This window comes from Molothrus aeneus, unplaced genomic scaffold (genome assembly GCF_037042795.1).
Source record: "Molothrus aeneus isolate 106 unplaced genomic scaffold, BPBGC_Maene_1.0 scaffold_463, whole genome shotgun sequence".
NCBI lineage: Eukaryota > Metazoa > Chordata > Aves > Passeriformes > Icteridae > Molothrus > Molothrus aeneus.
Genome location: NW_027099137.1, coordinates 1 through 27,945, shown reverse-complemented (window position 1 = coordinate 27,945; position 27,945 = coordinate 1). Strand labels below are relative to the sequence as shown.

Here is a 27,945-nt window from a genome sequence, read left to right as displayed (position 1 = left end):
GGACGTTGGGGACATTTGGAGGTTGGAGACATTGGGGACAATGGGGACACTGGAGGTTTGGGGACATCAGGGACATTGGGGACACTGGGGGAAATTGGGGACATTTGGGGTTTGGGGACATCAGGGACGGGCAACATTTGGGGTTTGGGGACATTGGGCGCGTTGGGGGAAATGGGGGACATTTGGGACATTGGGGACATTTGGGGACATTTGGGACATTGGGGACGGGCGACATTGGGGGCGTTGGGGACATCAGGGACAATGGGGACATTGGGGGGATTGAGGACATTGACGGGATTTGGCGACATTGGGGACATCAAGGACAATGGGGATATTGGGGGGATCGGGGACAGTGGGGACACTGGGGGACATTGGGGGGATCGGGGGTTTAGGGACAATGGGGACACTGTGGGACAATGGGGACACTGGGGGACAATGGGGACATTGGGGACATTGGGGGTTTAGGGACAATGGGGACACTGGGGGACAATGGGGACATTGGGGGGATCGGGGACAGTGGGGACACTGGGGGACATTGGGGACATTGGGGACATTGGGGGTTTAGGGACAATGGGGACACTGGGGGACAATGGGGACATTGGGGACAATGGGGACATTGGGGGGATCGGGGACGTTGTGGGGAGGTTGGGGACATTGGGGACAGGAGGTGGCTCTGTCCCCTTGGGTGGGCGGTGGTGGCTTTGTGGTGTTGCTGTCCCCCATTGTCCCTCGTTGTCCCCGTGTCCTCAAGTGTCCCTCAGCAGGTGACAGTGGCTCTGTCTCTTCTCCCTGTGTCACCGTGTCTCTGTGTCCTCAATGTCCCCAATGTCCCAAATGTCCCCAAACCCCCTCAATGTCCCCAATGTCCCAAATCTCACTGTCCCCAATGTCCCTCAATGTTCTCAATCCTCTCACTGCTCCGTATCTTGATGTCCCCAATGTCACCAAACCCAAGTGCCACCATCCCAATGTCCCATATCTCGACGTCCCCAATGTCCCTCAATGTTCTCCATGTCCCCAATGTCCCCAAACCCCGATGTCACTGTTCTAGTGTCCCATATCTCAATGTCCCCAGGGTCCCCAAACCCCCTCAATGTCCCCAGGCTGCCCAATGTCCTTCAATGTCCCCAATGTCCCCAATGTCCCCAATGCTGTCCCCACAGGTGACAGTGGCCGTGGGTGGCCAGGAGGTGCTGGCCGAGCCCCTTGGGGACATCGGGGACATTTGGGAGCAGACGAGTCCCTGTCCCCTCCAATGTCCCCAATGTCCCTCAATGTCCTTCAAGATGTCTCCAATGTCCCTCAATGTTCTCCGTGTCCCCAGTGTCCCCAAACCCCAGTGCCACCATTCCAATGCCCCATATCCCAATGTCCCCACCCTCCCCGCAGGTGACAGTGGCCGTGGGTGGCCAGGAGGTGCTGGCCCAGCCCCTTGGGGACATCAGGGACATTTGGGAGCAGACGAGTCCCTGTCCCCCCAATGTCCCCAAACCCCAGTGCCACCATTCCAGTGCCCCATATCCCAATGTCCCCAATGTCCCCAACCTCCCCGCAGGTGACAGTGGCCGTGGGTGGCCAGGAGGTGCTGGCCCAGCCCGTTGGGGACATCAGGGACATTTGGGAGCAGACGAGTTTCCGGCTGGAGCGGCTGCAGGCCACCCCGGCCTGCGTGGAGCAGGAGGAGCAGGACCTGGGCACGCGCTGGGGACCCGAATTCAGCGTCACCTTCGACCCCGACTACGTGGCACCGGTGGCGCGGAGCATGGGTGGGGACACCGGGGACACCGGGGGGACATTTGGGGGCAATTGGGGACACTGGGGGACATCAGGGGCACTGGGGGTGTTGGGGACACGGGGGACATTGAGGGACATTGGGGGGATTGGGGACATTTGGGGACACTGGGGGACGTTTGGGGGCAATTGGGGACACTGGGGGACATCAGGGGCACTGGGGGTGTTGGGGACACTGGGGGACACTGGGGGACATTGGGGGACATTGGGGCAATTGGGGACACCGGGGACATTGGGGGACACTGGGGGTGTTGGGGACATTGGGGCCATTGGGGACACTGGGGGTGTTGGGGACACTGGGGACATTGAGGGACATTGGCAGGATTGGGGACATTGGGGACATTGGGGGACATTGGCGGGATTGGGGACATTTGGGGACACTGGGGACATTGAGGGACATTGGCAGGATTGGGGACATTGGGGACATTGGGGGACATTGGCGGGATTGGGGACATTTGGGGACACTGGGGACATTGGGGGACATTGGCAGGATTGGGGACATTGAGTGACATTGAGGGACATTGGCGGGATTGGGGACATTTGGGGACACTGGGGGACATTGAGGGGATATCAGGGGTGTTGGGGACATTGAGGTGATTTGGGACACTGGGAGGACATCGAGGGGACTTTGGGGACATCGGGGACATGGGAGGGTTTGGGGACATTTTGGGGATTTAGGGGTCATTGGGGACATTGGGGACATTGGGGAAATCGGGGGTTTGGGGACATTTTGGGGACATTTGGGGACACGGGGGACATTGAGGACATTGGCAGGATTGGGGACGTCTGGGGACATTTGGGGGGACGTTTGGGGACATGGAGGGACATGGAGGGGATATCAGGGGTGTTGGGGACATTGGGGGCGTTGGGGACATTTTGGGGATTTTGGGGACATTGGGGGACATCGAGGACATTGGGGACATCGGGAGGATTGAGGGGTTTGGGGACATTTTGGGGATTTTGGGGACATTTTGGTGACATTGAGGGGATTGGGGGACACTGGGGACACTGGGGGGATTTGGGGGTTTGGGGACATTTTGGGGACATTTGGGACATTGGGGACATTTTGGGACATTGGGGACATTTTGGGGACATTGGGGACATTTTGGTGACGTTGAGGGGATTGGGGACATGGGGACACTGGGGACATTGAGGGGCTTTGGGGACATCGGGGACATTTTGGGGATTTAGGGTGGATTGGGGACATTGTGGGGGTTTGGGGACATTTTGAGGATTTAGGGGACATTTGGGACATTGGGGGTTTGGGGACATTTTGGGGATTTTGGGGACGTTTTGGTGACGTTGAGGGGATTGGGGACACTGGGGACATTATGGGGGTTTGGGGACATTTTGGGGACATTTTGGGGACTTTTGGGGACATTGGGGATCAATGGGGGATTTTGTTGGGGTTTTTTTTGTTGTTGTTTTGGGGGATTTTGAGGCGATTTCTGGCGTTTTTGAGGGTTTTTTTTTTTGGATTTTGGGGGATTTTTGGGGTTTCTCTTGGATTTCTGGGAGATTTTTGGAACTTTTAATGGGATTTTTACTTTTTAAATTTTTTGGGTTTTTTTGCTGGGATTTTGCTGGGATTTTGTGCCATTTTTTGGGGTTTTTTTTTGGGCATTGCTCGGGGAGTTTCGAGTTCTTTGAGCTCTGCGGGATTTTGGGGGTTTTTGGGGACATTTGGGACATTGGGGACCTTTTGGTGACATTGGGGGGATTGGGGACACTGGGGACATTTGGGGGGTTGGGACATTTTGGGGATTTTGGGGACATTTTGGGGATTTTGGGGACATTGGGGATCAATGGGGGAATTTGTTGTGGGGTTTTTTTGTTGTTGTTTTGGGGGATTTTGAGGCGATTTCTGGAGTTTTTGAGGGTTTTTTTTTTTTTGGATTTTGGGGGATTTTTGGGGTTTCTCTTGGATTTCTGGGAGATTTTTGGAACTTTTAATGGGATTTTTACTTTTTAAATTTTTTGGGTTTTTTTGCTGGGATTTTGCTGGGATTTTGTGCCATTTTTTGGGGTTTTTTTTGGGCGTTGCTGGGGGAGTTTCGAGTTCTTTGAGCTCTGCGGGATTTTGGGGGTTTTCGGGCGGGGCCGGTGCCGATTTTTGGGGTCCCCCAGAGCTGCCGGGGCCGCGCGTGGCCGTGCTGAGGGAGGAGGGCAGCAACGGGGACCGGGAGATGGCGGCGGCCTTCGCCATGGCCGGCTTCCAGGTGAGACCAAAAACACCCCAAAAACAACCCAAAAACAGCCCGAAAACACCCCAAAAACAGCCCGAAAACACCCCAAAAACAACCCAAAAACACCCCAAAAACAACCCAAAACCACCCCAAAAACAACCCAAAAACAACCCAAAACCAGCCCAAAACCAGCCCAAAAACAACCTAAAACCAGCCCAAAAACAGCCCAAAAACACCCGAAAACACCTCGGAAAAAATCCCCAAAAACCACTCCTAAAACACCCCAAAAACACTGCAGAAAACATCCCCGAAAACACCCCAAAACAACCCAAAACCACCCCAAAAAGCACCCCAAAAACCACCCCAAAAACATCCCCGAAAACACCCCAAAACAACCCAAAACCACCCCAAAAACCACCCCAAAAACACCCCAAAACTACCTCGGAAAACATCCCCAAAACCACCCCAAAAACACCCCAAAACTACCTCGGAAAACATCCCCAAAAACACCCAAAACCACCCCAAAAACCATCCCAAACCAGCCCAAAACACCCCAAAACACCTCGGAAAACATCCCCAAAACCACCCCAAAACCAGCCCAAAATACCCCAAAACCAGCCCAAAATCACCCCAAACCCAGCCCAAAAACCACCCCAAAAACACCTCGGAAAACATCCCCGAAAACACCCCAAAACAACCCAAAACCACCCCAAAAACACCCCAAAAACCGCCCCAAAAACCATCCCAAACCAGCCCAAAACACCCCAAAACACCTGGGGACCCTAAAGCCACCTGGAGATCCCAAAATGACCCCAAAACACCCCAAAAACATCCCAAAAAAAAAACCCCAAACCAGCCCAAAATACCCCAAAACCAGCCCAAAACCACCTCGGAAAACATCCCCAAAACCACCCCAAAACACCCCAAAACCAGCTGGGGACCCCAAAGCCACCTGGAGATCCCAAAATGACCCCAAAACCACCCCAAACACATCCCCAAAAACACCCCGGAAAACATCCCCCCAAAAAAAACCCCCAAAACAACCCAAAACACCCCCAAAACCACCCCAAACCCAGCCCCAAAACCACCCCAAAAACACCTCGGAAAACATCCCCGAAAAAACCCCAAAACCACCCCAAAACCACCCCAAAAACACCCCCAAAAACACCCCAAAAACCGCCCCAGAAACCATCCCAAACCAGCACAAAACCACCCCAAAACACCCCAAAAACACCTGGGGACCCTAAAGCCACCTGGAGATCCCAAAATGACCCCAAAACCACCCCAAAAACACCTCGGAAAACATCCCCAAAAAAAACCCCAAAACACCCCTAAAACACCCCAAAAACACCTCGGAAAACATCCCCAAAACACCCCCAAACCAGCCCAAAATACCCCAAAACCAGCCCAAAACACCCCAAAACCACCCCAAAAACATCCCGAAACACCTGGGGACCCTAAAGCCACCTGGAGATCCCAAAATGACCCCAAAACACCCCAAAAACACCTCGGAAAACATCCCCAAAACACCCCCAAACCAGCCCAAACTACCCCAAAACCAGCCCAAAACCAGCCCAAAACACCCCAAAAACACCTCGGAAAACATCCCCCAAAAAAAAAACCCCAAACCAGCCCAAAATACCCCAAAAACACCTGGGGGGCCTCAAAACCACCCCAAAACACCCCTAAAACACCCAAAAACACCCCAAAAACACCGGGGGAATCTCAAATTGACCCCAAAACACCCCAAAAACAACGGGGGGGACCTCAAAACCACCCCAAAACCACCCCAAAACACCTCTAAACACCCCAAAACCACCCCAAAACACCTAGGGACCTTAAAACCACCCCAAAATACCCCAAAATACCCCAAAACACCCCAAAAACACCCCAAAAACACCTGGGGACCCTAAAGCCACCTGGAGATCCCAAAATGACCCCAAAACCACCCCAAAACACCCCAAAACCACCAGGAGACCCCAAAATGACCCCAAAACCACCTGGGGACCCCAAAAATTTTTGGGTTGATTTTGTGGGATAATTCCCATTTTTGGGGGTTGTTTCTATGGGATTTTGGGAGATTTTTTGTGGGGGATTTTATGGGATAATTCCCATTTTTGGGGATTGTATTTAATAGATTTTGGGAGATTTTTTTGGGGGGATTTTGTGGGATAATTCCCATTTTTGGGGGGTATTTTTATGGGATTTTGGGAGATTTTTTGTGGGGGATTTTATGGGATAATTCCCATTTTTGGGATGGGATTTGGGGAGATTTTGGGGGGGATTTTATGGGATAATTCTCATTTTTGGGGGGTATTTTTATGAGATTTTGGGGGGGATTTTATGGGATAATTCCCATTTTTGGGGGTTGTTTTTATGGGATTTTGGGGGTGATTTTATGGGATAATTCCCATTTTTGGGGTTGTGTTTTTAATAGATTTTGGGAGATTTTTTTGGGGGGATTTTATGGGATAATTCCCATTTTTGGGGGGTATTTTTATGGGATTTTTTTGGGTGATTTTATGGGATAATTCCCATTTTTGGGGGTTGTTTTTATGGGATTTTTTGGGGTGAATTTATGGGATAATTCCCATTTTTGGGGGGTATTTTTATGGGATTTTTTGGGGTGAATTTATGGGATAATTCCCATTTTTGGGGGTTGTTTTTATGGGATTTTTTGGGGTGAATTTATGGGATAATTCCCATTTTTTGGGGGTTGTTTTTATGGGATTTTTTGGGGTGAATTTATGGGATAATTCCCATTTTTGGGGGTTGTTTTTATGGGATTTGGGGAGATTTTTTGGGCCAGATTTTATGGGATAATTCCCATTTTTGGGATGGGATTTGGGGAGATTTTGGGGGGGGATTTTATGGGATAATTCCCATTTTTGGGGGTTGTTTTTATGGGATTTTTTGGGGTGAATTTATGGGATAATTCCCATTTTTGGGGGTTGTTTTTATGGGATTTTTTGGGGTGATTTTATGGGATAATTCCCATTTTTGGGGTTGTGTTTTTAATAGATTTTGGGAGATTTTTTTGGGGGGGATTTTGTGGGATAATTCTCATTTTTGGGGGTTGTTTTTATGGGATTTTTGGGAGGGATTTTATGGGATAATTCCCATTTTTGGGGTTGTGTTTTTAATAGATTTTGGGAGATTTTTTTTGGGGGGATTTTGTGGGATAATTCTCATTTTTGGGGGTTGTTTTTATGGGATTTTGGGGGGGATTTTATGGGAAAATTCCCATTTTTGGGGGGTATTTTTATGGGATTTTTTGGGGTGAATTTATGGTATAATTCCCATTTTTGGGGGTTGTTTTTATGGGATTTTTTGGGGTGATTTTATGGGATAATTCCCATTTTTGGGGGGTATTTTTATGGGATTTTTTTGGGTGATTTTATGGGATAATTCCCATTTTTGGGGTTGTGTTTTTAATAGATTTTGGGAGATTTTTTTGGGGGGGATTTTGTGGGATAATTCTCATTTTTGGGGGTTGTTTTTATGGGATTTTTGGGAGGGATTTTATGGGATAATTCCCATTTTTGGGGTTGTGTTTTTAATAGATTTTGGGAGATTTTTTTGGGGGGATTTTGTGGGATAATTCTCATTTTTGGGGGTTGTTTTTATGGGATTTTTGGGGGTGAATTTATGGGATAATTCCCATTTTTGGGGTTGTGTTTTTAATAGATTTTGGGAGATTTTTTGGGGGGGATTTTGTGGGATAATTCTCATTTTTGGGGGTTGTTTTTATGGGATTTTTGGGGGGATTTTTGGTGGTGATTTTATGGGATAATTCCCACTTTTGGGGATAGTTTTTAATAGATTTTAGGACATTTTTTGGGGTGGATTTCATGGCCTAATTCCCATTTTTGGCCTGTTCGGGCCGCGTTTCTTCCCATTTATTCCAATTTTTTTGGGCTAATCCCCATTTCTGCGTCTCCTGGCTCAGTTTTGGGGTTGATTTTGGGGTTGATTTTGGGGTTTTTTGGGGTTCCCAGGTGTGGGACGTCACCACCCAGGACCTTTGCTCGGGCTCCGCCTCCCTGGACGGATTCCGGGGTCTCGTTTTCGTCGGGGGCTTCAGCTACGCCGACGTCCTGGGCTCGGCCAAAGGTGACTCTGGAACCCCCAAAATCGCCCCCAAAATCCTCAAAAAACGCCCCCAAAATCCTCAAAAAAAGTCCCCAAAATCCTCCAAAAACGCCCCCAAAATCCTCCAAAAAACTCCCCCAAAAACGCCCCCAAAATCCTCCAAAAACACCTCCAAAATCCTCCAAAAACGCCCCCAAAATCCTCCAAAAAAAACCCCAAAATCCTCCAAAAACGCCCCCAAAATCCTCCAAAAACACCCCCAAAATCCTCAAAAAAATGCCCCCAAAGTCCTCCAAAAACGCCCCCAAAATCCTCCAAAATCGCCCCCAAAATCCTCCAAAAAACTCCCCCAAAAACGCCCCCAAAATCCTCCAAAAAAGCCCCCAAAATCCTCAAAAAAATGCCCCAAAATCCTCCAAAAACGCCCCCAAAATCCTCCAAAAACGCCCCCAAAATCCTCCAAAAAACTCCCCCAAAATCTTCCAAAAAGCGCCTCCAAAAACGCCCCCAAAATCCTCCAAAAAACGCCCCCAAAATCCTCCAAAAACGCCCCCAAAATCCTCCAAAAACGCCCCCAAAATCCTCCAAAAACGCCCCCAAAATCCTCCAAAAAACACCCCCAAAATCTTCCAAAAAACGCCCCCAAAATCCTCAAAAAACGCCCCCAAAATTCTCCAAAAACGCCCCCAAAATCCTCAAAAAACGCCCCCAAAATCCTCCAAAAACGCCCCCAAAATCCTCCAAAAACGCCCCCAAAATCCTCCAAAAAACGCCCCCAAAATCCTCCAAAAAACGCCCCCAAAATCCTCCAAAAAACGCCCCCAAAATCTTCCAAAAACGCCCCCAAATTTCTCCAAAAACGCCCCAAAATCCTCCAAAAACGCCCCCAAAATTCCAAATTTTTCCCAATTTCCCCCATTATTTCCCCCCATTATTTCCCTTTTCCCCCATTAATTTTCCCAATTTTCTCCCCCATTATTCCCCCATTATTCCCCATATTCACCCCCAATTTTCTTCCCAAATTTCCCCCATTTCCCCCCATTATTTCCCTTTTTCCCCCATTAATCTTCCCAATGTGACCCCCATTTCTCCCCCAATTTTTTCCCAATTTCCCCATTATTTCCCCCATTATTCCCCATATTCACCCCCAATTTTTCCCCCAATTTTTCCCCAATTTCCCCCATTATTTCCCCATTATTTCCCCCATTTTCCCCCCATTATTCCCCATTAATTTCCCATTTTTCCCGTTATTCCCCCATTTTTCCCCCATTATTCCCCATATTCACCCCCAATTTTTCCCCCATTTTTTCCAATTTTCCCATTATTCCCCCATTATTCCCCCCATTATTTCCCTTTTTCCCCCATTAATTTTCCCAATTTCCCCCCAATTTTCCTCCCCATTAATTTTCCCAATTTCCCCATTAATTCCTCCATTATCCCCCATTAATTTCTCCCATTATTCCCCCATTATTCCCCCATTCTTTCCCTTTTTCCCCCATTAATTTCCCCATTTTCCCCATTATTTCCCCCATTTTTCCCCCATTATTTCCCCCATTTCTCCCCATATTTACCCCCAATTTTTCCCCAATTTTTTTTCCAATTTCCCCATTAATTCCCCCATTTTCCCCCATTTTTCCCCATATTCACCCCAAATATTGCCCCCATTATTTCCCCATTATTCCCCATATTCACCCCCATTTTTTCCCCCAATTTTTCCCCAATTTCCCCATTATTTCCCCCATTTTCCCCCATTTTTCCCCATATTCATCCCAATTTTTTCCCCAATTTTTTTCCAATTTCCCCCATTATTTTCCTCCCATTCTTCCCCCATTCTTCCCCATTAATTTTCCCAATTCCCCCATTAATTTCCCCATTATTCCCCCCATTATTCCCCCATTATTCCCCCAATTATTCCCCCATTATTTCCCTTTTTCCCCCATTAATTTTCCCAATTTCCCCCTGTTTTTTCCCAATTTCCCCATTAATTCCCCCATTTTTCCCCATTATTCCCCCATTATTTCCCCCATTATTCCCCATTTTCATCCCCATTTTTCCCAATTTCTCCTATTATTCCCCCTTTTTCCCCATCTTCACCCCCAATTTTTCCCCCAATTTTACCCAATTTTCCCATTTTTCTCCCATTATTCCCCCATTATTTCCCCCATTTTCCCCCATTTTTCCCCATATTCACCCCCAATTTTTCCCCAATTTTCCCCAATTTCCCCCATTATTTCCCCATTATTTTCCTCCCATTCTTCCCCCATTAATTTCCCAATTCCCCCATTAATTTCCCCATTATTCCCCCCATTATTCCCCCATTATTCCCCCAATTATTCCCCCATTATTTCCATTTTTCCCCCATTAATTTTCCCAATTTTCCCCCCCATTTTTCCCAATTTCCCCATTAATTTCCCCATTTTTCCTCCAATATTTCCCCCATTCTTTCCCCCATTCTTTCCCCCATTATTTTCCCCATTCTCCCCCCATTCTCCCCCATTAATTTTCCCGATTTCCCCATTATTTTGCCCATTTTTTCCCTCTATTATTTTCCATTATTTCCCCCATTATTCCCCCATTATTTCCCTTTTCCCCCCATTAATTTTCCCAATTTCCCCCCATTAATTTTCCCAATATCCCCATTAATTCCCCCATTATCCCCCATTAATTTATCCCGTTTTCTCCCCATTATTCCCCCATTATTCCCCCATTATTTTTCCCATTCTTTCCCCCATTATTTCCTTTTCCACCCCATTAATTTCCCCATTATTTCCCCCATTATTTCCCTTTTTCCCTCATTAATTTTCCCAATTTCACCCCCAATTTTTCCCCAATTTTTTCCCAATTTCCCCATTATTTTCCCCATTATTCCCCATATTCACCCCCAATTTTTTCCCCAATTTTCCCCATTTTTCCCCCATTATTTCCCCCATTATTCCCCATATTTGCCCCCAATTTTTTCCCCAATTTTTTTCCCAATTCCTCCATTATTACCCCCATTATTTCCCCCATTATTTTGCTTTTTCCCCCATTAATTTTCCCAATTTTCTCCCCCATTATTCCCCCATTATTCCCCAAATTCACCCCCAATTTTCTTCCCCAATTTTCCCCAATTTCCCCCATTTTTCCCCCATTATTCCCCATATTCACCCCCAATTTTTTCCCCCATTTCCCCATTATTTCCCCCATTATTCCTCATATTCATCCCAAATTTTTCCCAATTTCCCCCATTATTTCCCTTTTTCCCCCATTAATTTTCCCAATTTCACCCCCTATTTTTCCCCAATTTTTCCCCAATTTCCCCATTATTTCCCCCATTATTCCCCCATTTTCCCCCCATTAATTTCCCATTTTTCCCCCATTATTCCCCCATTATTCCCCATATGCCCCCCCCAATTTTTTCCCTGATTTTTTCCCCATTTTTTCCCCAATTTCCCCATTATTTCCCCCATTATTCCCCATATTCACCCCCAATTTTTCCCCCATTTTTCCCCAATTTCCCCCAATTTTTCCCCCATTATTTTCCCCATTATTCCCCATATTCACCCCCAATTTTTCCCCCATTTTTCCCCAATTTCCCCCAATTTTTCCCCCATTATTCCCCCATTATTCCCCATATCCCCCCCCAATTTTTCCCCCATTATTTCCCCCATTATTCCCCATATCCCCCCCCCAATTTTTTCCCCCCCCATTTTATTTTTTCCCCAATTTCCCCGTTTTTCCCCCCAAAATTCCCAGGCTGGGCCGCCTCCATCCTCTTCAACCCCAAAGTTCGCTCGGAGCTCGAGCGGTTCCGGACCCGGCCGGACACGTTCAGCCTGGGGGTGTGCAACGGCTGCCAGCTGATGGCGCTGCTGGGCTGGGTGGGGACAGGTGAGGGACACCTCAATGTCACCTGTGTCACCTGTGTCACCTGTCACCTGTGTCACCCCTGTGTCACCTGTGTCACCCCAATGTCACCTGTGTGTGTCACACCTGGGGTGTGCAACGGCTGCCAGCTGATGGCGCTGCTGGGCTGGGTGGGGACAGGTCAGTGTCACCTGTGTGTGTCACCTGTGTGTGTCACCTGTGTGTGTCACCTGTGTCACCCCAATGTCACCCCTGTGTCACCTGTGTCACCTGTCACCTGTGTCACCCCTGTGTCACCTGTGTCACCCCAATGTCACCTGTGTGTGTCACACCTGGGGTGTGCAACGGCTGCCAGCTGATGGCGCTGCTGGGCTGGGTGGGGACAGGTCCGTGTCACCTGTGTGTGTCACCTGTGTCACCTGTGTCACCTGTGTCACCCCAATGTCACCCCTGTGTCACCTGTGTCACCTGTCACCTGTGTCACCCCTGTGTCACCTGTGTCACCCCAATGTCACCTGTGTGTGTCACACCTGGGGTGTGCAACGGCTGCCAGCTGATGGCGCTGCTGGGCTGGGTGGGGACAGGTCCGTGTCACCTGTGTGTGTCACCTGTGTCACCTGTGTCACCTGTGTCACCTGTGTGTGTCACCTGTGTCACCTGTGTGTGTCACCTGTGCCACCTGTGTCACCCCAATGTCACCTGTGTCACCTGTGTGTGTCACCTGTGCCACCTGTGTCACCTGTGTCACCTGTGTCACCTGTGTCACCCCAATGTCACCTGTGTCACACCTGGGGTGTGCAACGGCTGCCAGCTGATGGCGCTGTTGGGCTGGGTGGGGACAGGTCAGTGTCACCTGTGTGTGTCACCTGTGTGTGTCACCTGTGTCACCTGTGTCACCTGTGTCACCTGTGTCACCCCAATGTCACCCCAATGTCACCTGTGTCACCCCAATGTCACCTGTGTGTGTCACACGTTCAGCCTGGGGGTGTGCAACGGCTGCCAGCTGATGGCGCTGTTGGGCTGGGTGGGGACAGGTCAGTGTCACCTGTGTCACCTGTGTCACCTGTGTGTGTCACCTGTGTCACCTGTGTCACCTGTGTCACCTGTGTCACCCCAATGTCACCCCTGTGTCACACCTGGGGGTGTGCAACGGCTGCCAGCTGATGGCGCTGCTGGGCTGGGTGGGGACAGGTGAGGGACACCTGTGTGTGTCACCTGTCACCTGTGTCACCTGTGTCACCCCAATGTCACCCCTGTGTCACCTGTGTGTGTCACCTGTCACCTGTGTCACCCCAATGTCACCTCAGTGTGACCTGCAGTGTCCCCTCAGGTGTCCCCAACTTTGTCCCTTTGGTGTTTCTGTCCCGGGGCTGCCCCCTTGGTGTCCCCTCGATGTCCCCTCGCTGCCACCCCCCTGGTGACACTCTGGTGTCATTCCCATGACAGGTGACAGTCCCACAGGCCTTGAGGTGGTCCTGGATGTCCCCAAGGTGTCCCCAGAAGTGTCCCCAGAAGTGTCCCCAGAAGTGTCCCCAACTTTGTCCTTTGGGGTTTCCCTTTGGGGTTTCCCTTTGGGGTTTCTGTCCCCTCAATGTCCCCTCGCTGTCCCCTCAATGTCCCCTCGCTGCCACCCCCCTGGTGACACTCTGGTGACACTCTGGTGACATTCCCCGTGCCAGGTGAGGCCTCCTCAGGCCCTGTCCCAGTGGTGTCCCTGGGTGTCCCCAAGGTGTCCCCAGAAGTGTCCCCAAACTTTGTCCTTTTGGGGTTTCTGTCCCCTCAATGTCCCCTCGCTGCCACCCCCCCGGTGACCCGTTGGTGACACTCTGGTGACACATTGGTGACATTTCCCGTGCCAGGTGAGGCCTCCTCAGGCCCCGTCCCCGCGGTGGCCCTGGAGCGGAACCTCTCGGGGCGCTTCGAGTCGCGATTCGTCACCGTCAGGGTGGAGCCGGGGCCGGCGCTGATGCTGCGCGGCATGGAGGGCGCGCGGCTCGGGGTCTGGGTGGCGCACGGAGAGGGTAAACTGGGCATACTGGTTATACTGGGAGGGCACTGGGAGCACTGGGAGTGACTGGGAACAATGGGGGAACTGATAGAGCTGAGTTATTGGTGATACTGGTTATACTGGTTATACTGGGAGGGCACTGGGGCATGGAGGGCGCGCGGCTCGGGGTCTGGGTGGCGCACGGGGAAGGTAAACTGGTTATACTGGTTATACTGGTTATACTGGGAGGGCACTGGGGCATGGAGGGCGCGCGGCTCGGGGTCTGGGTGGCGCACGGAGAGGGTAAACTGGTTATACTGGTTATACTGGGAGGGCACTGGGAGCACTGGGAGTGACTGGGAACAATGGGGGAACTGATAGAGCTGAGTTATTGGTTATACTGGTTATACTGGTTATACTGGGAGGGACTGGGGCATGCAGGGGGCGCGGCTCGGGGTCTGGGTGGCGCACGGGGAAGGTAAACTGGGCAAACTGGGAATACTGGTTATACTGGGAGGGACTGGGAGGGACTGGTGATACTGGGAGAGCTGCTAGGGCTGAGTTACTGGTGATACTGGTTATACTGGTGATACTGGTTATACTGGGAGGGCACTGGGAGCAGTGGGAACAGTGGGGGAACTGATAGGGCTGAGTTACTGGGGATACTGGTTATACTGGTTATACTGGGAGGGACTGGGAGCACTGGGGGAACTGATAGAGCTGAGTTACTGGTTATACTGGTTATACTGGTTATACTGGTTATACTGGGAGGGCACTGGGAACAATGGGAGGGACTGGGAGGGACTGGGGGTGAGGGGCACTGGTTATACTGGGAGCACTGGGAGCCCGGGGCTCTCACCGGTGTCACTGGTGCGTTACTGGTTTAACTGGTGGAACTGGGCCGGAACTGGTCCCCAACTGGGTTAACTGGTCTGTAACTGGTTTAACTGGTCCCCAACTGGTTTAACTGGTCTGTAACTGGTTTAACTGGTCTGTAACTGGGTTAACTGGTCTGTAACTGGTTTAACTGGTCTTTAACTGGTCTCTAACTGTTCTTACTGGTTTCTAAGTGGTCTCCAACCAGTGTAAGTGGTCCCTAACTGGTCTCCAACTGATTTAACTGGTTTCTAACTGGTTTAACTGGTCTCTAACTGGTCTCTAACTGGTCCCTAACTGGTCTCTAACTGGTCTCTAACTGGTCTCTAACTGGTTTCTAACTGGTCTCTAACTGGTTTAACTGGTTTCTAACTGGTCTCTAACTGGTCCCTAACTGGTCCCTAACTGGTTTCTAACTGGTCTCTAACTGGTTTAACTGGTCTCTAACTGGTCTCTAACTGGTCCCTAACTGGTCCCTAACTGGTCTCTAACTGGTCTCTAACTGGTCCCTAACTGGTCCCTAACTGGTTTCTAACTGGTCTCTAACTGGTTTCTAACTGGTCCCTAACTGGTCCATAACTGGTCTCTAACTGGTCTCTAACTGGTCTCTAACTGGTCTCTAACTGGTTTCCCAGGCCGTTTCCAGTTCCGGCCGCCCTCGGCCCTTGACCGCTGTGTCCAGTCCGGCCTGGCCGCTCTCCATCAATGACCATTGAGTGACCATTACTGGTCTCTAACTGGTCTCTAACTGGTCCATAACTGGTCTCTAACTGGTTTTTCCCAGGCCGTTTCCAGTTCCGGCCGCCCTCGGCGCTTGACCGCTGTGTCTGCTCCGGCCTGGCCGCTCTCTATCAATGACCATTGAGTGACCACTGAGTGACCATTACTGGTCCATAACTGGTTGCTAACCAGTCTAACCAGTTTCAAACTGGTTTAAATGGTCTCTAACTGGTCCCTAACTGGTTTCTAACTGGTCTCTAACTGGTCTCTAACTGGTCTCTAACTGGTTTCCCAGGCCGTTTCCAGTTCCGGCCGCCCTCGGCCCTTGACCGCTGTGTCCAGTCCGGCCTGGCCGCTCTCTATCAATGACCATTGAGTGACCACTGAGTGACCATTACTGGTCTCTAACTGGTCTCTAACTGGTCTCTAACTGGTCCATTACTGGTCTCTAACTGGTCTCTAACTGGTCTCTAACTGGTCTCTAACTGGTTTCTAACTGGTCTCTAACTGGTCTCTAACTGGTCTCTAACTGGTTTTTCCCAGGCCGTTTCCAGTTCTGGCTGCCCTCGGCGCTTGACCGCTGTGTCCAGTCCGGCCTGGCCGCTCTCTCTCAATGATCATTGAGTGACCACTGAGTGACCATTACTGGTCTCTAACTGGTCTCTAACTGGTCTCTAACTGGTCTCTAACTGGTTTCTAACTGGTTTCCCCAGGCCGTTTCCAGTTCCGGCCGCCCTTGGCCCTTGACCGCTGTGTCCAGTCCGGCCTGGCCGCTCTCCATCAATGACCACTGAGTGACCATTGACCATTACTGGTCTCTAACTGGTCCCTAACTGGTCTCTAACTGGTCTCTAACTGGTCTCTAACTGGTCTCTAACTGGTCTCTAACTGGTCTCTAACTGGTTTCCCAGGCCGTTTCCAGTTCTGGCTGCCCTCGGCGCTTGACCGCTGCGTCCGCTCCGGCCTGGCCGCTCTCTCTCAATGATCATTGAGTGACCACTGAGTGACCATTACTGGTCTCTAACTGGTCTCTAACTGGTCTCTAACTGGTCCATAACTGGTTTCTAACTGGTTTCCCCAGGCCGTTTCCAGTTCCGGCCGCCCTCGGCCCTTGACCGCTGTGTCCAGTCCGGCCTGACCGCTCTCTATCAATGACCATTGAGTGACCATTACTGGTCCATAACTGGTCTCTAACTGGTCTCTAACTGGTCCATTACTGGTCTCTAACTGGTCTCTAACTGGTCTCTGACTGGTCTCTAACTGGTCCCTAACTGGTCTCTAACTGGTCTCTAACTGGTCTCTAACTGGTTTCCCAGGCCGTTTCCAGTTCCGGCCGCCCTCGGCGCTTGACCGCTGCGTCCGCTCCGGCCTGGCCGCTCTCTATCAATGACCATTGAGTGACCACTGAGTGACCATTACTGGTCTCTAACTGGTCTCTAACTGGTCTCTAACTGGTCTCTAACTGGTTTCCCCAGGCCGTTTCCAGTTCCGGCCGCCCTCGGCCCTTGACCGCTGTGTCCGCTCGGGCCTGGCCGCTCTCCATCAATGACCATTGAGTGACCATTACTGGTCCATAACTGGTCTCTAACTGGTCCCTAACTGGTCCATTACTGGTCTCTAACTGGTCTCTAACTGGTCTCTAACTGGTTTCTAACTGGTTTCTAACTGGTCTCTAACTGGTCTCTAACTGGTCTCTAACTGGTCTCTAACTGGTCTCTAACTGGTTTCCCAGGCCGTTTCCAGTTCTGGCTGCCCTCGGCGCTTGACCGCTGCGTCCGCTCCGGCCTGGCCGCTCTCTCTCAATGATCATTGAGTGACCACTGAGTGACCATTACTGGTCTCTAACTGGTCTCTAACTGGTCTCTAACTGGTCCATAACTGGTCTCTAACTGGTTTCCCCAGGCCGTTTCCAGTTCCGGCCGCCCTCGGCCCTTGACCGCTGTGTCCAGTCCGGCCTGACCGCTCTCTATCAATGACCATTGAGTGACCATTACTGGTCCATTACTGGTCTCTAACTGGTCTCTAACTGGTCTCTAACTGGTCTCTAACTGGTTTCCCAGGCCGTTTCCAGTTCCGGCCGCCCTCGGCCCTTGACCGCTGCGTCCGCTCCGGCCTGGCCGCTCTCTATCAATGACCATTGAGTGACCACTGAGTGACCATTACTGGTCTCTAACTGGTCTCTAACTGGTCTCTAACTGGTCCATTACTGGTTTTCCCAGGCCGTTTCCAGTTCCGGCCGCCCTCGGCGCTTGACCGCTGTGTCCAGTCCGGCCTGGCCGCTCTCTATCGATGACCATTGAGTGACCATTGAGTGACCATTACTGGTCTCTAACTGGTCTCTAACTGGTCTCTAACTGGTTTCTAACTGGTTCCCCAGGCCGTTTCCAGTTCCGGCCGCCCTCGGCCCTTGACCGCTGTGTCCGCTCGGGCCTGGCCGCTCTCCATCAATGACCATTGAGTGACCACTGAGTGACCATTACTGGTCCATAACTGGTTGCTAACCAGTCTAACCAGTTTCAAACTGGTTTAACTGGTTTCTAACTGGTCCCTAACTGGTCCATAACTGGTCTCTAACTGGTCTCTAACTGGTTTCCCAGGCCGTTTCCAGTTCCGGCCGCCCTCGGCCCTTGACTGCTGCGTCCAGTCCGGCTTGGCTGCTCTCTATCAATGACCATTGAGTGACCACTGAGTGACCATTACTGGTCTCTAACTGGTTTCTAACTGGTCTCTAACTGGTCTCTAACTGGTTTTTCCCAGGCCATTTCCAGTTCCGGCCGCCCTCGGCGCTTGACCGCTGCGTCCGCTCCGGCCTGGCCGCTCTCCATCAATGACCATTGAGTGACCATTACTGGTCTCTAACTGGTCTCTAACTGGTCCCTAACTGGTCTCTAACTGGTCCATTACTGGTCTCTAACTGGTCTCTAACTGGTCTCTAACTGGTCCATAACTGGTCTCTAACTGGTTTTTCCCAGGCCATTTCCAGTTCCGGCCGCCCTCGGCCCTTGACCGCTGTGTCCGCTCCGGCCTGGCCGCTCTCTATCAATGATCATTGAGTGACCACTGAGTGACCATTACTGGTCTCTAACTGGTCCATAACTGGTCTCTAACTGGTTTTTCCCAGGCCGTTTCCAGTTCCGGCCGCCCTCGGCGCTTGACCGCTGTGTCCAGTCCGGCCTGGCCGCTCTCCGTTACGTCGATGACCGCGGCGCCCCCACCGAGCGCTACCCGCTGAACCCCAACGGCTCCGGCCGCGGCGTGGCGGCGCTGGCCTCGCCCTGCGGCCGGCACCTGGCGGCCATGCCGCACCCCGAGCGGTCAGTGCGGGGCTGGCACTGCCCCTGGCCCGGCCGCGGCGCCGCCGCCTCCGGCCGCAGCAAGGCCGGCAACGCGCCCTGGCTGCGAATGTTCCGGAACGCCCTGGAGTGGTGCCTGCGCTGGCCCCACGGCGAGGAGTGACCGCGGAGTGACCGCGGAGTGACCACTGAGTGACCACGGAGTGACCACTGACCACAGAGTGACCAATTGAGTGACCAGAGTGACTGAGTGAGTGACCACGGAGTGACCGCTGACCACAGAGTGACTGAGTGACCACTGACCACAGAGTGACCAATTGAGTGACCAACTGAGTGACTGAGTGACCACTGACCACAGAGTGACTGACCACTGACCACAGAGTGACCAATTGAGTGACCAGAGTGACTGAGTGAGTGACCACGGAGTGACCGCTGACCACAGAGTGACCAATTGAGTGACCAGAGTGACTGACTGAGTGACCACGGAGTGACCGCTGACCACAGAGTGACTGAGTGACCACAGAGTGACTGAGTGACCACTGACCACAGAGTGACCAATTGAGTGACCAGAGTGACTGACTGAGTGACCACGGAGTGACCGCTGACCACAGAGTGACTGAGTGACCACAGAGTGACTGAGTGACCACTGACCACAGAGTGACCAATTGAGTGACCGACTGAGTGACTGAGTGACCACTGACCACAGAGTGACTGAGTGACCACTGACCACAGAGTGACCAATTGAGTGACCAACTGAGTGACTGAGTGACCACTGACCACAGAGTGACTGAGTGACCACTGACCACAGAGTGACCAATTGAGTGACCACAGAGTGACCACAGAGTGACTGAGTGACCACTGACCACAGAGTGACCAATTGAGTGACCAACTGAGTGACCGCTGACCACAGAGTGACTGAGTGACCGCTGACCACAGAGTGACCAATTGAGTGACCGACTGAGTGACTGAGTGACCACAGAGTGACCAATTGAGTGACCAACTGAGTGACTGAGTGACCACTGACCACAGAGTGACCACGGAGTGACCGACTGAGTGACTGAGTGACCACAGAGTGACCAATTGAGTGACCGAGTGACTGAGTGACCACTGACCACAGAGTGACCAATTGAGTGACCGACTGAGAGACTGAGTGACCACAGAGTGACCACTGACCACAGAGTGACCAATTGAGTGACCGACTGAGAGATGGAGTGACCGACTGAGAGACTGAGTGACCGACTGAGTGACCACTGACCACAGAGTGACTGAGTGACCACTGAGAGACCAACTGAGTGACCATGGAGTGACCACGGGGTGACCATGGAGTGACTGAGTGACCAGTGACCGCTGAGTGACCACGGAGTGACCACAGAGTGACTGAGTGACCGCTGAGTGACCACGGAGTGACCATGGAGTGACTGAGTGACCGCGGAGTGACCACTGAGTGACCGAGTGACTGAGTGACCGCGGAGTGACCACCCCTCTGTGACACTGACCAACTCCCAGAAGAGACTGAGCACTCACTGACCATCACTGACCACCACTGACCACCACTGACCACTCAGTGACCACTCACTGACCACCACTGACCACCACTGACCACCACTGACCATCACTGACCACTCAGTGACCACTCAGTGACCACTCACTGACCACCACTGACCACCACTGACCACTCAGTGACCACTCACTGACCACCACTGACCATCGCTGACCATCCACTGACCACTCAGTGACCACTCACTGACCACCACTGACCACCACTGACCACTCACTGACCACCACTGACCACCACTGACCACCACTGACCATCACTGACCACTCAGTGACCACTCACTGACCACCACTGACCACCACTGACCACCACTGACCATCACTGACCATCACTGACCACTCAGTGACCACTCACTGACCACCACTGACCATCGCTGACCATCCACTGACCACTCAGTGACCACCCACTGAACACCCACTGACCACTCACTGACCCCTGAGTGACCAACTGACCCCTGCAGTGACCAACTGACCCGAGTCACCACCCCAGTGACCAACTGACCAACCAGTGACCTGAGTGACCAACTGACCACTCGAGTGACCAAGTGACCACCCCAGTGACCCCTGAGTGACCAACTGACCCCTGAGTGACCAACTGACCCATCAGTGACCAAGTGACCACCCCAGTGACCCCTGAGCGACCAACTGACCCCTCAGTGACCCCTGAGTGACCAACTGACCCCTCAGTGACCCCTGAGTGACCAAGTGACCGCCCCAGTGACCAACTGACCCCTCAGTGACCCGAGTGACCAAGTGACCACTCAAGTGACCACCTGACCACCCGAGTGACCCCTGAGTGACCAAGTGACCACCCCAGTGACCGACTGACCACCCAGTGACCAACTGAGTGACCAACTGACCACCCCAGTGACCCCTGAGTGACCAAGTGACCACTCAAGTGACCCCTGAGTGACCCCTGAGTGACCAAGTGACCCCTGAGTGACCCCTGAGTGACCAAGTGACCAACCAGTGACCAGCTGACCTCTGAATGACCAAGTGACCCCTGAGTGACCACCCAAGTGACCCCTGAGTGACCCCTTGACCCCTGAGTGACCCCCTGACCCCTGGGTGACCCCCTGACCCCTGGGTGACCCCTTGACCCCCCCCGGAGGGGGCGTGGCCTGTAATTATGAATAAAGTGCTGTTAATTAACGGATTAATGAACGGCTCCTGAGTCATTGTTGATGACGTCATTGGAGGGGGCGGGGCCGGGAGGGGGGAGGGGACAGCGGGGCCACCCCTCCCCCACCCCTCCCAATCAATTCAATAATAAATTAATAATTTAATTAACACTAGTTTAATTTACTAATAAAATCTAAAAGACATAATTATAATTTAATTTAGAATAGCTGCACCTAATTAATAATGATAATTTAATCGTGATTTAATAGGTAATTAAATTATAACAAATTAATAAATATATATATTATTAAATAATTATTAATATATTAATAAATAATTACTAAATCGAATCACTTAAATTACCTGAAGTAATTTAAGCAAACAACTTAATGGAATAATTTTTTTAATTTATAATTGAAAAATTTGGATATGTATTTAAAATAATTATAAAAATTATTTTAAAATTTAAATGAAGAAAATAAATTTAAAGTAATTATAATAATTATTTTAAAATTTAAATAAATAAATTTAAAGTAATTATAAAAATTATTTTAAAATTTAAATAAAATAAATTTAAAATCATTATAATAATTAAATGTAATTATTATATATTATTAATATAACCTATATAATATAATTATTTATAATGTTTAATATTATATTATATATATATATATTAATTAATAATAATTTAATGGCAATTCAATCATTATCGAAATTCAAATTATCGAATTATTTAAATTCAGGAAATAATTTCTGGAGGTGGGAAAAAATCCCAATTTTGGGGTTTTCAGCCCCATTTCAGGGTGTAATTCCTGCCCAGCTCCAGCTCCAGCTGGGAGATCTTCAGCACCTTGGGGAGAGAAAAATAAAATGAAATAAAATAAAATAAAATAAAATAAAATAAAATAAAATAAAATAAAATAAAATAAAATAAAATAAAAAAAAAAGGGGAAAAATAAACCTGAAAATAAATAAATTTAACAAAATAGAAAAATCATTATATCATAAAATAAATATTATGTGTTTCTATTATAATTAATATAAAATCATAATCGCATGGGGGCGGAGTCACGTGACCGCCAAAATTTGAATTTTGCTGAATTTCACCAAATTTGGGTCTTTTTTTCCACATTATTTCCCAATAATTCCATTTATGAATTTCCCCCAATTGCCCAAAATCCCCAAAATTCACCTTTTTTTGTGGCTTGTGCTCATTGGCTGGTGAGCACGCAATGGGGGCGGAGTCACGTGACCCCCAAAATTTGAATTTTCTGAATTTCACCAAATTTGGGTCTTTTTTTCCCCATTATTTCCCAATAATTCCATTTCTGAATTTCCCCCAAATTGCCCAAAATCCCCAAAATTCACCTTTTTTTGTGGCTCGTGTTCATTGGCCGGTTAACAAGAAATGGGGGCGGAGTCACGTGACCGCCAAAATTTGAATTTTGTGAATTTTACCAATTTTGGGTCTTTTTTCCACATTATTTCCCAATAATTCCATTTATTAATTTCTCCAAATTGCCCAAAATCCCCAAAATTCACCTTTTTTTGTGGCTCGTGCTCATTGGCCAGTTAACAAGAAATGGGGGCGGAGTCACGTGACCGCCAAAATTTTAATTTTGTGAATTTTACCAATTTTGGGTCTTTTTTTTCCCCATTATTTCCTAATAATTCCATTTATTAATTTCCCCCAAATTGCCCAAAATCCCCCAAATTCATCTTTTTTTGTGGCTCGTGCTCATTGGCCGGTTAGCAGGAAATGGGGGCGGAGTCACGTGACCCCCAAAATTTTAATTTTGTGAATTTTACCAATTTTGGGTCTTTTTTCCACATTATTTCCCAATAATTCCATTTATTAATTTCCCCAAATTGCCCAAAATTGCAGAAATTCACCTTTTTTTGTGGCTTGTGCTCATTGGCTGGTGAGCAAGAAATGGGGGCGGAGTCACGTGACCGCCAAAATTTGAATTTTTCTGAATTTCACCAATTTTGGGTCTTTTTTTCCCATTATTTCCCAATAATTCCATTTATTAATTTCCCCCAAATTGCCCAAAATCCCCAAAATTCACCTTTTTTTGTGGCTCGTGCTCATTGGCCAGTTAACAAGGAATGGGGGCGGAGTCACGTGACCGCCAAAATTTGAATTTTGTGAATTTTACCAATTTTGGGTCTTTTTTTCCCACATTATTTGCCAATAATTCCATTTATTAATTTCTCCCAAATTGCCCAAAATCACCGAAATTCACCTTTTTTTGTGGCTCGTGCTCATTGGCCGGTTAGCAAGGAATGGGGGCGGAGTCACGTGACCGCCAAAATTTGAATTTTGCTGAATTTTACCAATTTTGGGTCTTTTTTTTCCCATTATTTCCCAAAAATTCCATTTCTTAATTTCCCCAAATTGCCCAAAATCCCCAAAATTCACCTTTTTTTGTGGCTCATGCTCATTGGCCGGTTAACAAGAAATGGGGGCGGAGTCACGTGACCGCCAAAATTTGAATTTGGGTGAATTTTACCAAATTTGGGTCTTTTTTTCCCCATTATTTCCCAATAATTCCATTTATTAATTTCTCCCAAATTGCCCAAATTCCCCAAAATTCACCTTTTTTTGTGGGTCGCCCTCAATGGCGGCCAACCACGCGATGGGGGCGGAGTCACGTGACCGCCAAAATTTGAATTTTGTGAATTTTACCAATTTTGGGTCTTTTTTTCCCACATTATTTCCCAATAATTCCATTTATTAATTTCTCCCAAATTGCCCAAAATTGCAGAAATTCACCTTTTTTTGTTTCTCATGCTCATTGGCCGGTGAGCACGCAATGGGGGCGGAGTCACGTGACCCCCAAAATTTTAATTTTGTGAATTTTACCAATTTTGGGTCTTTTTTTTCCCATTATTTCCCAATAATTCCATTTATTAATTTCCCCAAATTGCCCAAAATCCCCAAAATTCACCTTTTTTTGTGGCTCATGCTCATTGGCCGGTTAACAAGAAATGGGGGCGGAGTCACGTGACCGCCAAAATTTGAATTTTGTGAATTTTACCAATTTTGGGTCTTTTTTTCCACATTATTTGCCAATAATTCCATTTATTAATTTCCCCAAATTGCCCAAAATCCCCCAAATTCATCTTTTTTTGTGGCTCGTGCTCATTGGCCGGTTAGCAGGAAATGGGGGCGGAGTCACGTGACCGCCAAAATTTGAATTTTGTGAATTTTACCAAATTTGGGTCTTTTTTTTCCCATTATTTCCCAAAAATTCCATTTCTGAATTTCCCCAAATTGCCCAAAATCCCCAAAATTCACCTTTTTTGTGGGTCGCCCTCAATGGCGGCCAACCACGCGATGGGGGCGGAGTCACGTGACCGCCAAAATTTGAATTTTTGTGAATTTTACCAAATTTGGGTCTTTTTTTTCCACATTATTTCCCAAAAATTCCATTTCTGAATTTCCCCCAAATTGCCCAAAATCCCCCAAATTCACCTTTTTTTGAGGGTCGTGTTCGATTTTCGGCGCCCCGGGCACGGGGGCGGAGCCGCTGGTCACCGTCACCTCCCCCACGGCGCCGGAAAATCCCAAAATTTTGATTTGGGTGAATTTTAGGGAATTTGGGTCTTTGTAGCCGTCGTGGAGGACGCGGAGTTCCAGAAGGTTCTGAGGGGGAAAAAAATGGAAACAAAATTATAAAAAAATTATAAAAAAATTCAGGGATTTTGGTAAAAAATGGGCAAAAAAATCTCATTTTTTTAAATAAATTTTTTAATTTTTTAAAAAGTTAAATTTTAATGAATTAAAATTAAATTCAAAAATTAAATTTAAAAAATTTAATTTGAATTAATTAAAAAAATTGAATTATTCAGAATAATGAAATTCAAAATTTGATTTTTTTTAATTAATAAAGGATAAATTCGATTATAATTTAAAAATATAATCTATTTCTATGGTTTAAGAATAGAATATAATTTTAATATAAAACTGATATAATTCTATTAAATAATTAATGGAAGAATCAAGAAAATAACAAATTAATAAATAGTTCATAAGGAAAATAAATAGGTAAAGTAATAAATATTTATTATTTATTAGTAATAATGTTATAAATATATATTAATAATTATATTAATATAATATTCAATATATATTATTAATATATTAAATTAATTACTATAATATTCTTAATAATTATTATTTATTAAGGACTATTAATATTAATTCTTAATTAATTAAATATATTAATTAAAATATTAATCAATATATATTAATAGATATTATTTGTATACATAAAATAATATTAATATAATATTGTTAATAATTATTAATATTTTTAATGATCAATAAATAACAAGCAAAGTAATAAATAATTTATTTACTATTTATTTCTATAAATTATTAATAATATTAATATTAATCAATAATATGTAAATATTTAAATTTAATGTTATTTAATATATATTAATTGATTTATTTTATTAATATGTATACAATTATATTACTATAATATTGTTAATAATTATTAATATTTATTAATAATTAATTATAAATAATAAGTAAAGATATAAATTATTGCTTCATTATTTATTAATAGTAATTTATTAATAATTATTAATATTTAACAACAATTATATTAATAGATTTTGATTATTATTGCTAATTAATTTGGGTGAAATTTGAATTAATTTTGGTTCATTTTAATTAATTTTGGTTAATTGGACTCACAGGGCGGGCAGTGAACGACATCAGCAGGAATTCGCCCTTCTCGTAGGTGTCTGCAGGGCAGGAAATTAAAGAAATTAAAATTAAAATTAAAATTAAAATTAAAATTAAAAATAAAAATTAAATTAAAAATTATGTTTAAATTAGAATTTAAATTAAAATTATTAGATATTAAAATTAAAAAAAATTAAATTCAAACATGTTTAAATTCGTATTTAAATTGAAATTATGATATTTTAAAATTAAAATTAAATTAAACTTAAAAGATTAAATTAAAAATGATGTTTAAATTAGAATTTCAATTAATATGATTAGATATTAAAATTTAAAAAATTTAAATTAAAAATGATGTTTAAATTAGAATTTCAATTCAAATTATTTAATATTAAAATAAAAAAAATTAAAGTTAAAAAATTAAATTAAAAATGATGTTTAAATTAGAATTTAAATTAAAATTATTAGATATTAAAATTTAAAAAAAATTAAATTCAAACTGATGTTTAAATTCGTATTTAAATTGAAATTATTAGATATTAAAATTAAAATTAAATTAAACTTAAAAGGTTAAATTAAAAATGATGTTTAAATTAGAATTTCAATTAATATGATTAGATATTAAAATTAAAAAAATTTAAATTAAAAATGATGTTTAAATTAGAATTTCAATTCAAATTATTTAATATTAAAATAAAAAAAATTAAATTAAAAATGATGTTTAAATTAGAATTTCAATTCAAATTATTTAATATTAAAATAAAAAAAATTAAAATTAAAAAATTAAATTAAAAATGATGTTTAAATTAGAATTTCAATTCAAATTATTTAATATTAAAATAAAAAAATTAAAATTAAAAAATTAAATTAAAAATGATGTTTAAATTAGAATTTAAATTAAAATTATTAGATATTAAAATTTAAAAAATTAAATTAAACATTATGTTTAAATTCATATTAAAGTTAAAATGATTAGATATTAAAATTAAAATAAAATTAAAATTAAAAAATTAAAAATGATGTTTAAATTAGAATTTCAATTCAAATTATTTAATATTAAAATAAAAAAATTAAAATTAAAAAATTAAATAAAAATGATGTTTAAATTAGAATTTCAATTCAAATTATTAGATATTAAAATTTAAAAAATTAAACATTATGTTTAAATTCGTATTAAAATTAAAATGATTCGATATTAAAATTAAAATAAAATTAAAATTAAAAAATTAAAATTAAAAATGATGTTTAAATTCGTATTTAAATTAAAATGATTAGATATTAAATTTAAAAAATTTAAATTAAAAATTATTCTTAAATTAGAATTTCAATTAATATGATTGATATGATAATATTAAAATATGATATAAAATATAATTTTTAATTGTATTAATTGTATTTTGTTAATTAATTATATTTATTTATTATCTATTAAATATATATAATATATTAAATTATATTAATTCTATTATAACTTTAATATAACAAAATTATAATTAAAATTATATTAAATGTCATTAATTATACTTAAAATAAAGTTTAATTTTTTAAACGTTAATTAAATTAATTTCATTTCATTAATTTATTTTTAGCAGCTTTAATTAACGAAATCAGCCAATTATAACCCCCTCCTTTTATTCCCTGAACTCCACTAAATTTGCATAGAATTTGAATATTCTATCCCACCTCATTTGCATGCGATTTGCATCTCATTACCGTAATTTTCCATGTCCGATTTAACGAACCCCAACCCCCTCACTCCTCATTTTCATCCCC

The 27,945-nt window shown here is 45.6% G+C and overlaps 2 protein-coding genes across 2 annotated transcripts in view; one reads left to right on the top strand and one right to left on the bottom strand.

The window, feature by feature from the left end:
* The window catches only part of PFAS (phosphoribosylformylglycinamidine synthase), a gene marked incomplete at its 5' end in the record, with an annotated part of 41,436 nt that extends 19,931 nt beyond the window's left edge, over positions 1-21,505 (top strand). Inside the window, 6 exons of the mRNA XM_066571388.1 lie at positions 1,556-1,766; positions 3,919-4,010; positions 7,976-8,090; positions 11,805-11,939; positions 13,775-13,936; positions 18,620-21,505. Of these exons, the coding sequence (XP_066427485.1) occupies positions 1,556-1,766; positions 3,919-4,010; positions 7,976-8,090; positions 11,805-11,939; positions 13,775-13,936; positions 18,620-18,954 (1,050 nt within the window). The remainder of the gene's footprint in view (positions 1-1,555; positions 1,767-3,918; positions 4,011-7,975; positions 8,091-11,804; positions 11,940-13,774; positions 13,937-18,619) is intronic.
* Positions 21,506-22,168: 663 nt separating this feature from the next.
* On the bottom strand, positions 22,169-27,898 carry LOC136570967 (sucrase-isomaltase, intestinal-like). The gene is made up of 4 exons (XM_066571387.1): positions 27,886-27,898; positions 26,182-26,231; positions 24,949-25,119; positions 22,169-22,320 (listed from the first exon to the last, which is right to left on the bottom strand). Exons 1-4 carry the CDS (start codon positions 27,896-27,898, stop codon positions 22,258-22,260), a joined length of 297 nt encoding a protein of 98 aa, XP_066427484.1. The 3' UTR covers positions 22,169-22,257.
* Between the last annotated feature and the right edge of the window lie 47 nt (positions 27,899-27,945).

Bases quoted from the DNA above. Each gene is read 5' to 3' on its own strand.
- LOC136570967 (XM_066571387.1), bottom strand. The intron at 25,120-26,181 runs GTGAGTCCAATT...TTTCCCCCTCAG, and splicing joins TGTCGTTCACTGCCCGCCCT to AACCTTCTGGAACTCCGCGT. The intron at 22,321-24,948 runs GTGAATTTGGGG...TCTCTCCCCAAG, and splicing joins AACACGACCCTCAAAAAAAG to GTGCTGAAGATCTCCCAGCT.